The sequence below is a fragment of the Athene cunicularia genome (assembly GCF_003259725.1).
Source record: "Athene cunicularia isolate RWA chromosome 7 unlocalized genomic scaffold, athCun1 chr7_part1, whole genome shotgun sequence".
NCBI classification, from domain to species: domain Eukaryota; kingdom Metazoa; phylum Chordata; class Aves; order Strigiformes; family Strigidae; genus Athene; species Athene cunicularia.
Window position 1 is genome coordinate 34,006,983 of NW_020799107.1, and position 13,604 is coordinate 34,020,586.

A 13,604-nucleotide genomic window follows, 5' to 3' on the forward strand; every position below is an offset into this window, starting at 1 on the left:
GCGTATTTATCATACTTAGCTAATGTGGCATGTGACCAGAACAGGAATAAACTTCACACCAGAGCCCTCCCATCCTGTCAGTTGTAGAAGTGTGGTCTTTCGCTAATTCTTAAAGAAGCAAGCGCAGAGAGAGGAAGAGTGCAGTGGAGGGAAGGCAAGAAAACCCCAGCCAAAAGCAAAGGGCCACAAAGATGAGAGACTGTCATTGGCAGTGCCGGAGCAGAAGGAAATCCAGAAAAAAAAAAAAAAAAAAAAGTTTTCAGACCACTGAAGGATCTCAACTTCCAAGAAAACTCAAGCTGCTCCTTTATGAACCTGATCTGCTTTCTTTTCCTCTGCAGTCACTGCTGGGACTCGAGAGCAGGGAAAGTCAGGCATAAAAATAATTTCACTTCCATAGCAAAGTTGCTAAGAACGAATACCAGGGAACATGCTAATTTTTTTGCCCGATCTAGTCACAGCTACCTTCAAGTCCCACTGTGAAAGTTCACATTTAATAAGGTGTGATTAACAAATGCTCAAGGAAGCCAAAAATTGTATGTTATGAAATGAAGGGGAGATTTGGCAGGAAGGAAAATACAGGAGAAACCACAGATAGAATAACCTAAGTGACAGGGAAATTAGTGGATGCCTGGAAATTGGGACTCAGACTACATTTCTTTGTATGAGAGTTTCCTAAGCTTGCACACACACACACACACACACACACACACACGGTTTCTTTTTCTTCTTTATTTCCCTTTACAGTAAAATTCAAAATTCCAGCTTGATATATTGAATTATGGCAGCATTGCTCTTATGATCTGTATCCTAAATACACGTTTCTGCCCATTTAACCTGTTGGTTAAAAGTCAAGCTTGAAGAAAACTCTGACCTTTGAGCTGTACACATACTTTGGCTTTGAACCTCCAGCCTTGACCTGGGGATGCACCAAATCCAGAGCCAGGAGGCAGCTACCTACCATTTGAAGCACAAGTTTTGCCACGATGGGGAAATCCCATCATCTTAGCTTGGGAGATTTTAGCATGATCAAGTCACTCAAATTAGCTTAAAATCCCAAAGCACTCTCAGCCTAAGCACTCCTCAGACCCCAGTGCTGCCAGAAGAAAACCCTCACGGGTGAGGTGGGAGCTCTCCCAACCACCCAGCTGGATGCACCAGATACGCCTGCCTGCATCCCTGCCCCATCCCAGCTGCCTGCTGAGCCCACTCGGAGCAACACGCTAACGTTCCCTTGCTAGTATCTCCACAGTTGCTAATTTTGTTCCTCTTTTGTTCCTCATAGACGTTCTGCTTTTCCTCAGCACCTTTTTTTTGTGTCCTTCTCCTCACTGAACTGCCCACGCTGTCTCAGTCCCTCCCTCTGACTTACTTTTCCCTAGCATCGACAAGCCCAACCCTTGTCTTGTTCCACTTCTCCGCAGCACCACTCCTTCTCCGTTACTTCAAATTCCCTGATTTTTTTTACGCACTCTGCATTTGATGCCCACTACACCCTTCTCACCCCATAGCTGTGCTCTGTCCAGTCACACAGCACTTTTCCTCTCCTCAAACAGAAGTCAACCACCTCCACTGCTTCTCACCCAGGCCTGCCTCCGCCCGCCCTTCCCCAAGGCTGGGTGATGTGCTCGTCCCTCAGTCTTTGCCTGCTTTGCTCATCCCTTGCACGTGGTATTTGTTCAACGCTGCATCCTCCTACTCATGCTACCTGGGGCCTCCCCCCAATCAGCACAGAGGTAGCCTGGCAGGGAATCATCCATATTTTGTAAATTAATTTAGAAATGAGATGATTAAAATACTTCATATTTTCATATTAATTTATATTATTACTAAAAAGGCTATACTAGAGCTATTTAGTCTACCACATCCATATCAAGGGCTCCGTTTTGATCTAAGGGAACATGACAGCTTGAGCAAAGTTCTTTGTTCAGACACCACACAACATACCTTAGCAGTGCACAGCACGCAGCTGTTACAACACTAATTGAAATATGTTTTTAAATGTATCGGGTTTCTGAACATTCGCAGAAGAATTATTTTTTTTTCCCCCCGTGTGCAAAACCCAGTATTTCAGCCATTTAACAGGAGTGCCTAATCCCTGCAATGCATTAGTAGGCCATAAAATAAAGCTGAAGTAAGGTATTTTACACTGGGGATGGGGAGAAGTCCACAGTTTTAGGTGGATGGGGAGAACCTACAGCTGTAGGTGGATGGGGGGAAGTCTACAATTGTAGGTGGGTGGGGAGAACCTCCAATTGTGGTAGTTTCAGCTGCTTTATCAGCTATTTAGCTAACACACATTAAGAGCATCGTCATGCAGTGTCATAGTGGAGTAAAGATGGGTGGGAAAGAAGCAGATTTGGACATCCCATCCCACAGGTTTTACCCAGTCTCATCTGAGATGGCCTGTGTTGCCGATGGGGGTTGGAGCTAGGCGAGAGGTACCCAAGGCAGCTCACAGGAAGGCTCACGAAATGCTTGCGTGTCGTCGGGTGGATATGTGATGTGGATGCCACATTTCGCGGTGAATCTAAACGAGAAATCTCTCACAAATAACTAAAGGAAATGTTTGGACTTCTTTTTATTCCACCATCTGCAAAAAGAGGTTCCCACAGGGGCCTGGGCTCAATTTACTGAGGGGAAATTATATGTAATCTGTTTGCAAAGTCTCTAAAATTGCTTTTCTGTGAAAACAAAACAACAACAAATAATCTCTAACAGTAAGTATCTCTCAATCTTTGTGGGCTGAAAGTCTTTGACTGAAAAGCTATGCGTTTCCCATTTGCAGTGGTATAAAAGTCATAAGACATCAGATCACGAGCTGTCACTGGTCTCAGACTAAATATCACCCATCCTTTGCCTAAGGCAAGTGGGTCTTTTTTCTATGGGAGGGGGCCAAACAGAAATCCTGCTCGTTGGAGGGAAGGAGGAAACATTTTTGTGACAGTTTGTTTTTATTTTTTAAAGGCAGCTCTTTTGAAGCTGCTTGGGGGTTTGGATGTTAGATGTGGTCCCAGTGGAGAAGGATTAGTGGCCAGAGCACAGCGAAGCGGTCAAAGGTGCAAGATAAATGCAATTTATTTATAATTGCCCAAGCTGCACCTGTTCTGTTTTGAATAGGAGACCTTGTCTACAGAACAAATTTCACAAGCATAGAATATATTCTTTTTTTTTTTTTTTCTTTATTTGAGTGTAAAATGGGGAATTCTAAACTTGTATCAGAGTAAAGCAAGAAAAAAATAACCTTTAAATAGCATGTAAATTTTTTATGAATCAAGCTCTAAATAAAGAAAACTCCTGAGCTGGGAATTCAAAATACTAGCCAGAGAGCGCTGATTTGCTATCAGGCTCAAGAACAATATTTAGTTTACAGAATCAATCTGGAAATAAAACTAGTGCTTGCATCAGCATGAAAGCTACAAAAATAAAAAAGAGGTCTTAATAAAATATACAGTGGAAAAGGAAAGGATGAAAGCACTAGCACAGCTATGAGGCCCTCGACAGCCCACACAAGTAATAAAATAGAATATGATGTAATATAGAACAACAATGAAAGGATTTAAAATTTCTAGGTAGGATTCTGAAAAACTGTTTCCAGCTTTTGTTGCAGAGCAGGCACACTGCAAGTTTCCTTGCAGAGCTACAGTAAAGCTGGTGTGTAGCAGACATGGGCGGTGACGAGGGCAGAACAAACGCTTAACCTTCACCTTACTCCTGAATCAGCCCAGCACAGCACTGATGACCAAGCTGGGGCTGGATTGCTACCCAGGAGCCAGGATTTTTCTCTATTTCTAGATACTCCTTTCTATTTGCTCTCCTGCTTGCTTACCCAATATTATTTTCCCTCCTTACCTGCAACACAAAGATTTTTTTGGTTCGCCAAATGGCACCAATGCTTTGCCACGGAGGGAACCATCTTCTTTCCCTTTAGTAAAGAAAGTGCCTCGAACCTTATGCTAAGCAGCTTGGAGAGATCTGAGATTAGACACATGCAGTATCTGCTCGACTAATTTCAGCCTCACCAAAGTTAGGATGAGTCCATAAGCCTTCACAGGAAAATAATGTGAGCACCAAATTCCTGTACTCCCTGCCATGCTCTGCACCCTAATTACAGCGCTGCATCCTCTCGTTTTAAAGAAATAGGATCTTGCGACGATCAAACTCTTAAGAGGGGCATGTAATTTCTCCTAAAATTAAATGGCAACCCAAACTTATCTTGGCAGATTTTGGTCCTGCAGCATGCAGTGACCTCTACACTAAATTTCAGATCAGCCAGAACCAATGCAGTTCACTCATTCCAGTAATGCAATAAATATTCCTTCTCCACGTGAACCTAGAAGCTATTGCAGAATACCTCTAATGCTGCATAAATGAAAAATTATGGATTGTGAAATTTGGGGGCCTTTTTCTACTGTGCTCTAGCTGCAGCAGGCATGGCATATAGAAGTAATCACAGACTCCTTGATATGTGGCTGCATGATCTTATCAAAAGTTCTTGGGTTGGCACAAAGAACCAGCCAAATCCCATTCTTCTTATTGCCCTGGCAGGGAAACAGCTTCACCACAAAACCTACAGCGTTCCTGGTTTCTCCTTTACGGTAGTTGGCGTTGCACATGGTTAAGCCAGCTCATGTAGTTTTAACATGTCAGTGTTACATATTACTCCAAATAGTTTCACTGGGATAAGTCTTTAGGGTCTCTGCAAAGCAAGAACGTGGCCTCTGGCTGACTCTTTTAACCCTTGTTCTAGCACTGGTTGCAATGGGTATGCGAACCAGGGAAATGGGGACAAAGACAAATCTGGTTGTTCACATATCAGAAAAAAACCCTGAAAAAAGCACATGGATTTTTTTTTTTTTTTTTTATTTTTTTTTTTTTTTTTTACATAGGAAAAAGAACATCAATATAAACAACATCCACTATTTGTGCTTCTCCAGGAAAGACAGGAAGTGTTCCAATTCCTTCTAGAATATGTTTTTAATGAAGTAACAACAGATCATGATCAGCTGGACGGAAAACAGCAACACACTCAGAAAAGAAGCTTTTTCTCTTTTTTAGGTTTCAAGAAGTTGACTGAAAAATCTGGACCTACTCTTACAATAACCCCAAACGGAGAAGATGGCTTTACTTTGAATGCGGCTCCTTCCACTGAATGCGACTGCCATTTCGCACCTATGTTATTAATGCAATTACAAGCTTTTTCCAAAAACTATCAAATTAATTTGAAATTCACTCAAGATGCATGCTAAGCCATTAGCCAAAGTCCCAGTGCAGTGTGCCTCCTGAAGGCTGTGAATGAGTTATGGAGGCTAGCCCAGCCAAGGTCTTCAGAGCTCCCAACCACCTCGATCTAACATTAGCGTGATGTGCAGAGGCTCCACAAAAGCAAACGCGTCCTTAATAATACTTCACACCTTATATAGCGAGTTCCATCGCAGGATTTTAGCCTGCATGAATTAAGATTTACAACACCCTGGAGAGGCGGGCTGGTATCGTTTCCCTCTATTGCAAAAGATGGGCGAAGGTGAGAGAAAGATAAAGCAATTTGCTGAAATTCGCAGAGGAAGTCTGTGGCAGAAAAGAGCGGGGCACGCTCAGGCTCAGCGCCTGTGCCTTTGCCACAAGACCATCCTTCCTGTCTCTAAATGCCACGCTCGAGCTTGATGATGTGCTGTAGCTCTAGTGTATTAAATATGACACCGCATACATGTTCTGGATCATAAGGCTGCATCCCATAAAATTGACGGACGTACCGCTGAGAAGCTGAAAGGGACAGAGCAAAGAAGAAAGAGAAAAGCCCCTACGTTGCAGCTGTGTGGTGTTTTTCTAGGCAGTAGGTTCCTGAGCTACTTAAAGACCAGAACATATTTTTGCTTTTACAAATACAGTTTATTTTGCAAATCAAGGTGATTGCACACATTTCAGCTTGTCAAATTTTCAGCCTTTCAACCATATGTCTGTCGACCTTATGGACTACCAACTTTATGGGATTCAACCATATGTCCAGATCCCGATATATATGAAGGCCAGTTCTAACATAAGAGCTTTACGGTAGTAGTGTAGTAAACCATAATGTTTGCAGATGGCTGTAATAAAATCATTCAGGAGAGGAAAGGTGCAGGGACGTAAAGCCTTCAAAGCTTCTTCTACAGAATAAACAATTTGATCTGAATAATGTAGTGGGAAGCACATTCCACCAATGAACTAGCTGATCTAGTCCAAAAATGTTGCTTTTCGTTTTCTTTCTTAATCCCACATGTATTTCAACTTCCTTTTTTATTTTCCCATGTGGGATTAGCTTAAAATTTGGGATAAAAGTATAAGAAGGAAAAATAACAAAGATTTATATTTTTTTTTTTTTAGAAGCAGTCCACTCCTGAATTATAAATTTTTTGTATGTGAAATGCCAAATGGTTCTGTGCAGCCTGGAAGATGTATTAATAGAGAGGTATAAGCTTTTTACCGTTACATGGTGAGATTGAAGGATGATGTGACTTGCTTCATTTCCTGAAGTGGGACTCAGCTTTCAAAGTTAAGGAAAGTTTCCTCCTGAGTAAGCTTTTTCTAACTCTAGGAAGTCGGAGTTTGGTTTATGTCCTGCTGCACGATAATTCACATGATAATCCACATTCCCTTTGTCTAACATAGCTTGATATCTCTATTATTTGGGGAGCTCCAGTCCCGTTTTCCCCTAACTGAAACCCGCTGAGCCGATGTGTCCCCCTCAGAGAGCTCTCCGCCTCCAGGCTCCTGCCTGTCCTGGCTGACAGTGGGGAAGGGAACATGCCTGCAAGAAGAACCACGGCCAGCATAGGTGTGATGGAGGGTCTTTTTCAAACCAAAATATTTCTTAAGCTGAAAATCTGCGGTAACCCTTGGCAAGCTTCCTTGAACTGGGCAAAAATCAGCTCCTACTTGGGAAAGAAGGAAACCTTCCCTGGGCATTAACTGAGAAGCAAAAAAGCAAAACGCAACCTGCCGGTGCTGCTGGTGTGAGAAATCATGACAAGAGCAACCCCTGTGAGCTGTTTACTTTCAGATAACTTGCCTGGAGCTGACTCTTGCGCTGTTAACGTCAGTGGAAGTTTTTCTATTGGATTAAATGCTGTGGGGTCAGATAGTGTCTAAGAAAGGAGAAATACACTGTCAATCTTCCTTCCTGTGCCAGACTTTGTGTTGACCAAGCTGCACTCCTTTCTGAGTGCTCGGGCTTGCCTTATTTGAAGAGGGCTTGTCCTGTGAGATGCTGAGTGCCACAATGGCCATCACGCTCAACATGACATGAACTCACCTAGCACCTACCGAGATTCACCCCATCACTTCCTACAGTCCTTTTCCAAGCAATAACCATTGAAAAAAAAATTTAAAAATAAGTTGAACTGAGCAAAAGAGATTATTTTTTCCCTGCTGAAAGCCTCAGCACCTGCTGGACCATTCGTCGCACAAGCGTACTCATGAAACACTGCAAAAAGCATAGCATGGACCTCAGCCCTCCCCTCGGCGTGCGCAGACACCCTACCTGTGTGCTCGTATTTGTGTCGCAGCAGGGAACTGCTCTTCTGGAATGTCTTGTCACATAAGTCACATGCGTACATGCCACTTTCTGTCTTCTTGATCTTCTTTCGGGACAGACAGGAGTCAGAGTCCGTCATGTCGTCGAGGCCGGACATGTAGTCTGGGGTTCCATCAAGCAATTCTCCCTGCGAGGGAACCACCCGTCAGCAACACGCGCTTCCACCAATGCTCCTTCCCATGGAGGAGCCAACCCCCCTTGAAAAGTTAAAATAACATCTGCTTAAGCTGGTGGTCCCTCTTAGCTTAGGAACCCATTGATAAAGAAACTGCAACCGACGTGGAAATAATGAGGAGCCTCCTACTTCTCTGCATTCAACCCATTTCCTATTTTTGAACACTCCGCACCAATAGGATTTACACGAGCAAATGGTATTTATCATATTGACACTAAATATTTTCGAGGAGCTGAAAATGCAAAGGGGAGGCTCCTCAGGGATGGCAAAAAGCATTGTAATATTTTACAGGGGTGAGTGTAAGCAACATCTTTCCTTTCAAAACACTGAAACTTGGATATATTCTGTATCTGTAGAAAGGTTTTAATTGAATTTTATATTTAGGTACAAATGTTATTATTATGCAATCCATTTAAATGTATGTCTCCCGACTAAAGGCCTCAAGCTATATTTTTATATTTAATTTTGTAATTTGAAATAGGGAATATTAATAACACTTTTTATCAATGTTCTATCTATGTTAAAACAGCCTTCAGCATTAAGCAATAATGAATGTGGATCAGTAAATTATTAAATTTCTTGATATTTATTTTGTCTTGATCCAAAGAGAGTGCAAACTTGCATGATAACATACATTTCCATTTGCTATCACACAGTTCGGTTTTCTTAGACTAGGTTTGCACTAATTAATATTAGAGAAGATTAAATAGGCTTAAATACATTTACAAAGAGGGCAGATGTACTGTAAATTGGAATAGTGGAACAGCTGTTATGGAGGTGCAGTGCTATTTATGCTCCTATTGTGCAAAGAGGGATTACAGCCTGTAATGTAAAACCATACCTGATTTTCACATTTGAAACTATAAAACATTTACTAGTCAGTAAAATTACTAATAGACCATAATAGGACATAGGGGAGTGTATGCAAATGTAAAAAAAAAAAATATTAATCTATAATCAGTTAATCTCATTTAACTAAACTCTGTACATTATATCTGAATACACCCAGGAAAAAAAAAAAAAAAAAAAAAAAAAAAAAAAAAAAAAAAAAAAAAAAAAAAAACAAACAAACAAAACTATAAAAGTACATGGCTACTGTAGAGCAGCTCCTTGCTGTAGGGATGCAAGCGGCGAAATCCTTTACTACTCATGTATTGACTCTGGGACAACCTGAGGAAAGGATTAAAGGTTGTAGCCAGGCACGAAGACGTGCTGACCCAGATTACATGTCCAGGCAAAGACTTTGTCTGCGATTAAGGGCCCTAGCTGCTACCTCTCCAAATAATTTTGTTTAATCTCTGGGTTTTTTCAAAGCTGTTCCAGATGACTGGCGGGATTAGAGGAAGGGTAATCTGGGAAGGTCAGGAGGTGGGCTGAAAGAAGGGGCTGTGGTGAAGCAACATGTTAACGTTTCTCATCCCCCAGACATTCACAAGAAGAGAAAACAGCTTTCCCATGCATGGTGTGCAAGCAGTCCCCCCCCCCCAAAAAAAAAATGGAAAAGGAAGCTTTGAGGACTTTCAGTGGGATAGAGCTGCTACGAGGCCATACGGACCTCTGCTTAGAGGGCTTTGCATCCAAGTGTGGGGGTGATTCCCAAGAGGTCTCCCACTTCTTCCCCATGGAGAAATGCTCACGCTTTCCCTACAAAGTTTGCCTTTTTTTTTTTCTTATTTTATTGCAGGATGGGATCTTTCATGAATGTTATTTTTATTTAGATACAATTCCCATAAGGAACGACTCGGCTTTTAACAGAATCAAAACATAAGCATTACGCCTGGTCAAAGGTATTGATACTGTCCTGAATCCGGGTGGAGGTACTCCTAAATTCACTGCAATTGGTTTTCCTCACCCACTGCATTTTTGCAAGTTCAGACTAAAATCAACCCTGCTAACTTTGTTGGAAACGCTGAACATAATTTTGGGCTTTTTTTTTGTTCTGTAAGAGGACATATCACAAACCACTAAATTCTAGCCTTTCAAAAGAAAACAGTCGCAACACTTTACCTGAAATCCTTGTTTCCGCTGGTACTTTCTCCTTTGCTGCATATCAGCAAAAGTAGCTGCTCCAGTTGGGTAAGTATAGGCCATATGTGGTAGGAAGCTCATCTGATCTAGTCCTGGGTATGGTCGCAGCCCAGGAATACTGGTCTGGACTGGTGGCATAAAAGTGGCTGGGGGAAATGCGCTCTGTGGTGGAAGTGTTGTGTATAAAGGTTTGGCACTAAATGGGTTCATACCAAATACTGGGTTAGTGCTTTTATCCAGATTATTTGAATTAGAAAACTCTTTCTTGATAAAAGTCAAGTTCAGTGGCTCATCTGAGTTTTCAGATGATGAAGAAACACTGTTGTGTTCTAAATTTACACTATTAGATTTTGTTTTGTTCTTTGTGGCTATAATACTTTTGGGTTCCTTCATTTGTTTTGGTAAAGACAAGTCCAAAGGCTCAGCCTGAAGCTCCTCAGAAGAGAAACTGTTTGGAGTGTAAGAACTACTGTGGGAGTTTTTAGAAGATGTGGAAGAAAGATTTAAAGGAGAAGGAGTATTGCTCCTAGAGTGGTCCAATTTATCAACTGGTTTAATATTGGTAAAATGAGGAGGTTTTGTTAGCCTGAGAGGAGTATCACAATTAGTAACACTGTTATGGAGTTCAGCTATAGATGGTGAAGTTATAGAGTCCACAGGCTTTATTGGAGATCTGGCTGACAAAGAGTCTTTAGTGGGAGTGTTGTTGGTGGCAGCCAGCGCCACCTTGGCACTGGCCCTTTCCAGTGATGGTGACCTGGAACTTGAATACTGGTAGACTTTTCTTTGTTCAAACCATTCCTTCACAAATTCCTGAGGAAGGCCAACAGCAATGGAAATTTTCAGTAGTTCGTCAGAGTTGGGTTCCATATTCATAGCATAATATGCTTTAAGTACAGACATGTGGTCCTTGTATGGGTTGATGGGGCTAGTCATTCCTTTCTCAGAAAGTACTGATGACAGCAAGAGGGTTTGCTTATCAAACACTCCAGGTTTGTTGGGAACCATGTTCTCGTGAGGCTGAAGGACTGCCTTGATTTCTTCGTTCATTTTACACAGGTAACGCTCATGCTGATGCAACGGAATGGGACCAGGAAAGCTTTCTTTACAGAACTGGCATGAAAATGGAGTGGATACGTTATGGTTCTCTATCATCTTATCTTCAGTTACCAGGTCTATTAGGGTTCGCAGCTTCTCTTTTTTAATGTTATTGAGCTGCCTCCTCGAGTCTGTGGTTAAGCTCTGGAGGCAAGCTTTGGCTTCATTGACTTTCTCTAATGTATAGTCAATAATACTTTTAGTGGCACCATTATGACTTACTACTGGAAGACCCACGGGGGGAATATTGGGGGAGGTAACTCCTTGTTCCTCGGCTTGAGAGCATGAATCCTTCATATGGTAAACCTTCAACTTGGAGATCTCTTCAGCCTTGCAGTCCATTTTCTGCCTGGAAACCGTGTTGTCCACAATCTGTAGGACCTTCTGCACCTCACTTAAATTACTGCCTACCGCAGGAAACCCAAGCAACGGTGCTTCCATCCCTACACCTAAGTGCTGCATCGGACTTTGAGCAGAAGCATGAACTCCTAAGGGGCTGGTTGCTCCAAGTCCACCATTCATAAAAGGACTAGTTGCACTAAACCCATGTGAGGCCATAAGAACCTTATATTCATTGAAATCTAGTGGTTCTGTTTTAATTTTCAGTAGGCCTGTTTGTTCAGACATACTAAGTGGTTTGCCATTCTCCAGCTTGTTTCTCAGCTGTGTAATGGCTGAATTAGTAGGAGAGGAAGATACAGAATTAGGAGAAGAACCCGTCTTGATATTGTTTCTCATTCTGCCATTTACAGAGATTAAACCAATACACTTCTTGCTGCTGATGTGCGAACTGTAGGAGCCAGAATGGGAGAAACGTTTCTTGCAGTTTGGACACTCATATGGTTTTTCACCTAAAATGATAATTAAAACCAAATGTTAGTTCTCGTTGTTGCTGTATTGTTGCTGCTATAATTGCAAGCGACCGCGTTCGATACCCAACTGATCGTCTGCGTAGCCGCTGATTAATAGCGAGGAAAATATCACTTCTATGAACGTGGCCACATGCCACCACTGCTTTACCCTCCTCTTTCTACGGGTCTTGAGGTCAGTTTGGACCCGCGATCTCCAGTCAGCAACAGCCACCAAGGTGTGAGGTTGGCTCCAGACTGACCGTTCCACGTCACAGGTAAGTACCCTGTGGCAAAGGGACTCAAACCAAATCCGGACTGTTCAAAAATTTGATTTGTTGTTTCTTTTTTTTTTTTTTTTTAAAAAACAACAAACAAAGGAAAAAAAAAAAAGTAATTTTCACTGGAAATGAGCATGGTATGAGAAACTGAGTCCTGATGGTAGGACCTCCACGTCAGCATTGGTGGAGGTTTGTGCCTGGACAGAGCCCAGTGGCATTTTGTGTGCTGAATGCTGCGTCAAGCAGGAGTGCCAAAATGCACAAGTCATTCAATATGAGATGCTTTGCACTTACTCGTTATCTGAGACTATGAGCTGTATTTCACTTGGAGGAAATTTTTTTTTTTTTTTAATGGAAAATATAACGGACTCTTCAGGGTGAACTGAGCGAATGCTTCTGAACTCAAACTGCCAAACAAACAATCTATATTATTTGCAGGAAGCTTTACTATTTCCAAATCTTTCAGCGAGACCGTGGTATTAACAGCATGATAAATGAGGAATACTCAGATATCACTTATGAAATACCTTAGTAGCTCCAAGAAGCCAGAAGCAGAACTGTGTAAATTTTAAGCAGTCTTTAAAACTCAGCTAATTAAACAAAATGCAAATGAGCACACCAGCACCTCCGCTACTCACCACTGTGAATTCGCAGGTGTTCCTTCAGATGGTGTTTATATTTGAAGGCCTTGCCACACTCAGTGCATTTGAACTTGCGATTGCCTGCTCCTTGGGTCAGCATTTGGTGCTAAGAGGAAAAAAAAAAAAAAAAAAAAAAGATACCGACATGAATTTTATGCAAGAGAAGCCATGATTTTCTAGCTTAAAAAACAAAACCAAAATTAATGTGGCTCTGAATTTATCAAGCGGACCAAAAGGTCTGCATGTACATTTATTTGTCTCATCAGTGTTGCAATAAAAATCAGAATGTTGGCAGTAAACCGAAACAAATGAGAAAGTACTTTCACATGAGCATTCGATATTTGCTTTAGAATTATTTCCTAAGTCTCTCATCAGAAATGTGTTGCTTTAAGGTATCTTACGATGAGAGAAACTGTTTTATCAGAAGATTTGTGGCTCTTAATATTCCTAGCAGATTCTGAACATGTGGGACTCTGCTTGTTTAAAAATTCTGTTTACTGCGTGTGTAGGAAAGACAGAAACACTGTCGTTAGTGGCATTTCGTGTAAGATTTAATTCATTATCAAGCAGAAGAGACTGCGTCTTCAGCATGAGCTGCTGCTGGAAATGTTTTTTAAAATCACAGAGCAGCAGGGAAGACTTGAGCTACCTTTCGTGCCATGTTTTCCCCCCAGTGCTCTTCTAAGGGGTGAGGGAAAGTTGGAAGTTAAAAGTGGCATAAAGATATAATCAAAGGCAGCTGACCTTTTTGCAACAAGCAAGAAAAGCCCCGTGACTTTGAATTTGGAGAGGGAAAAAAATAATAATTAAAAAAAAAAATCTAATAAAATTAATAATAATGCATCCAACTGCTCTGGATGCTCAAGGTAGGAGGTCAGCCTTTCGCAGGCGGCCACCACACAAAAGCCTATTGCAGGAGCCGGGGGGGCTGGGGGAAAAAAAAAAAAAAAAAAAAAAAAA

The 13,604-nt window shown here is 41.7% G+C and overlaps 1 protein-coding gene across 2 annotated transcripts in view; it reads right to left on the reverse strand.

Annotated features, from left to right (window-relative positions):
* Nucleotides 1-13,604, reverse strand: part of ZEB2 (zinc finger E-box binding homeobox 2) — a 128,460-nt gene that overhangs the window by 2,398 nt on the left and 112,458 nt on the right. For both annotated transcript variants that reach the window (XM_026852079.1, XM_026852080.1), the window contains 3 exons: nt 12,642-12,750; nt 9,756-11,725; nt 7,520-7,700 (listed from right to left, as the gene is read on the reverse strand). In XM_026852079.1, coding sequence (XP_026707880.1) covers nt 7,520-7,700; nt 9,756-11,725; nt 12,642-12,750 — 2,260 coding nt within the window. The remainder of the gene's footprint in view (nt 1-7,519; nt 7,701-9,755; nt 11,726-12,641; nt 12,751-13,604) is intronic.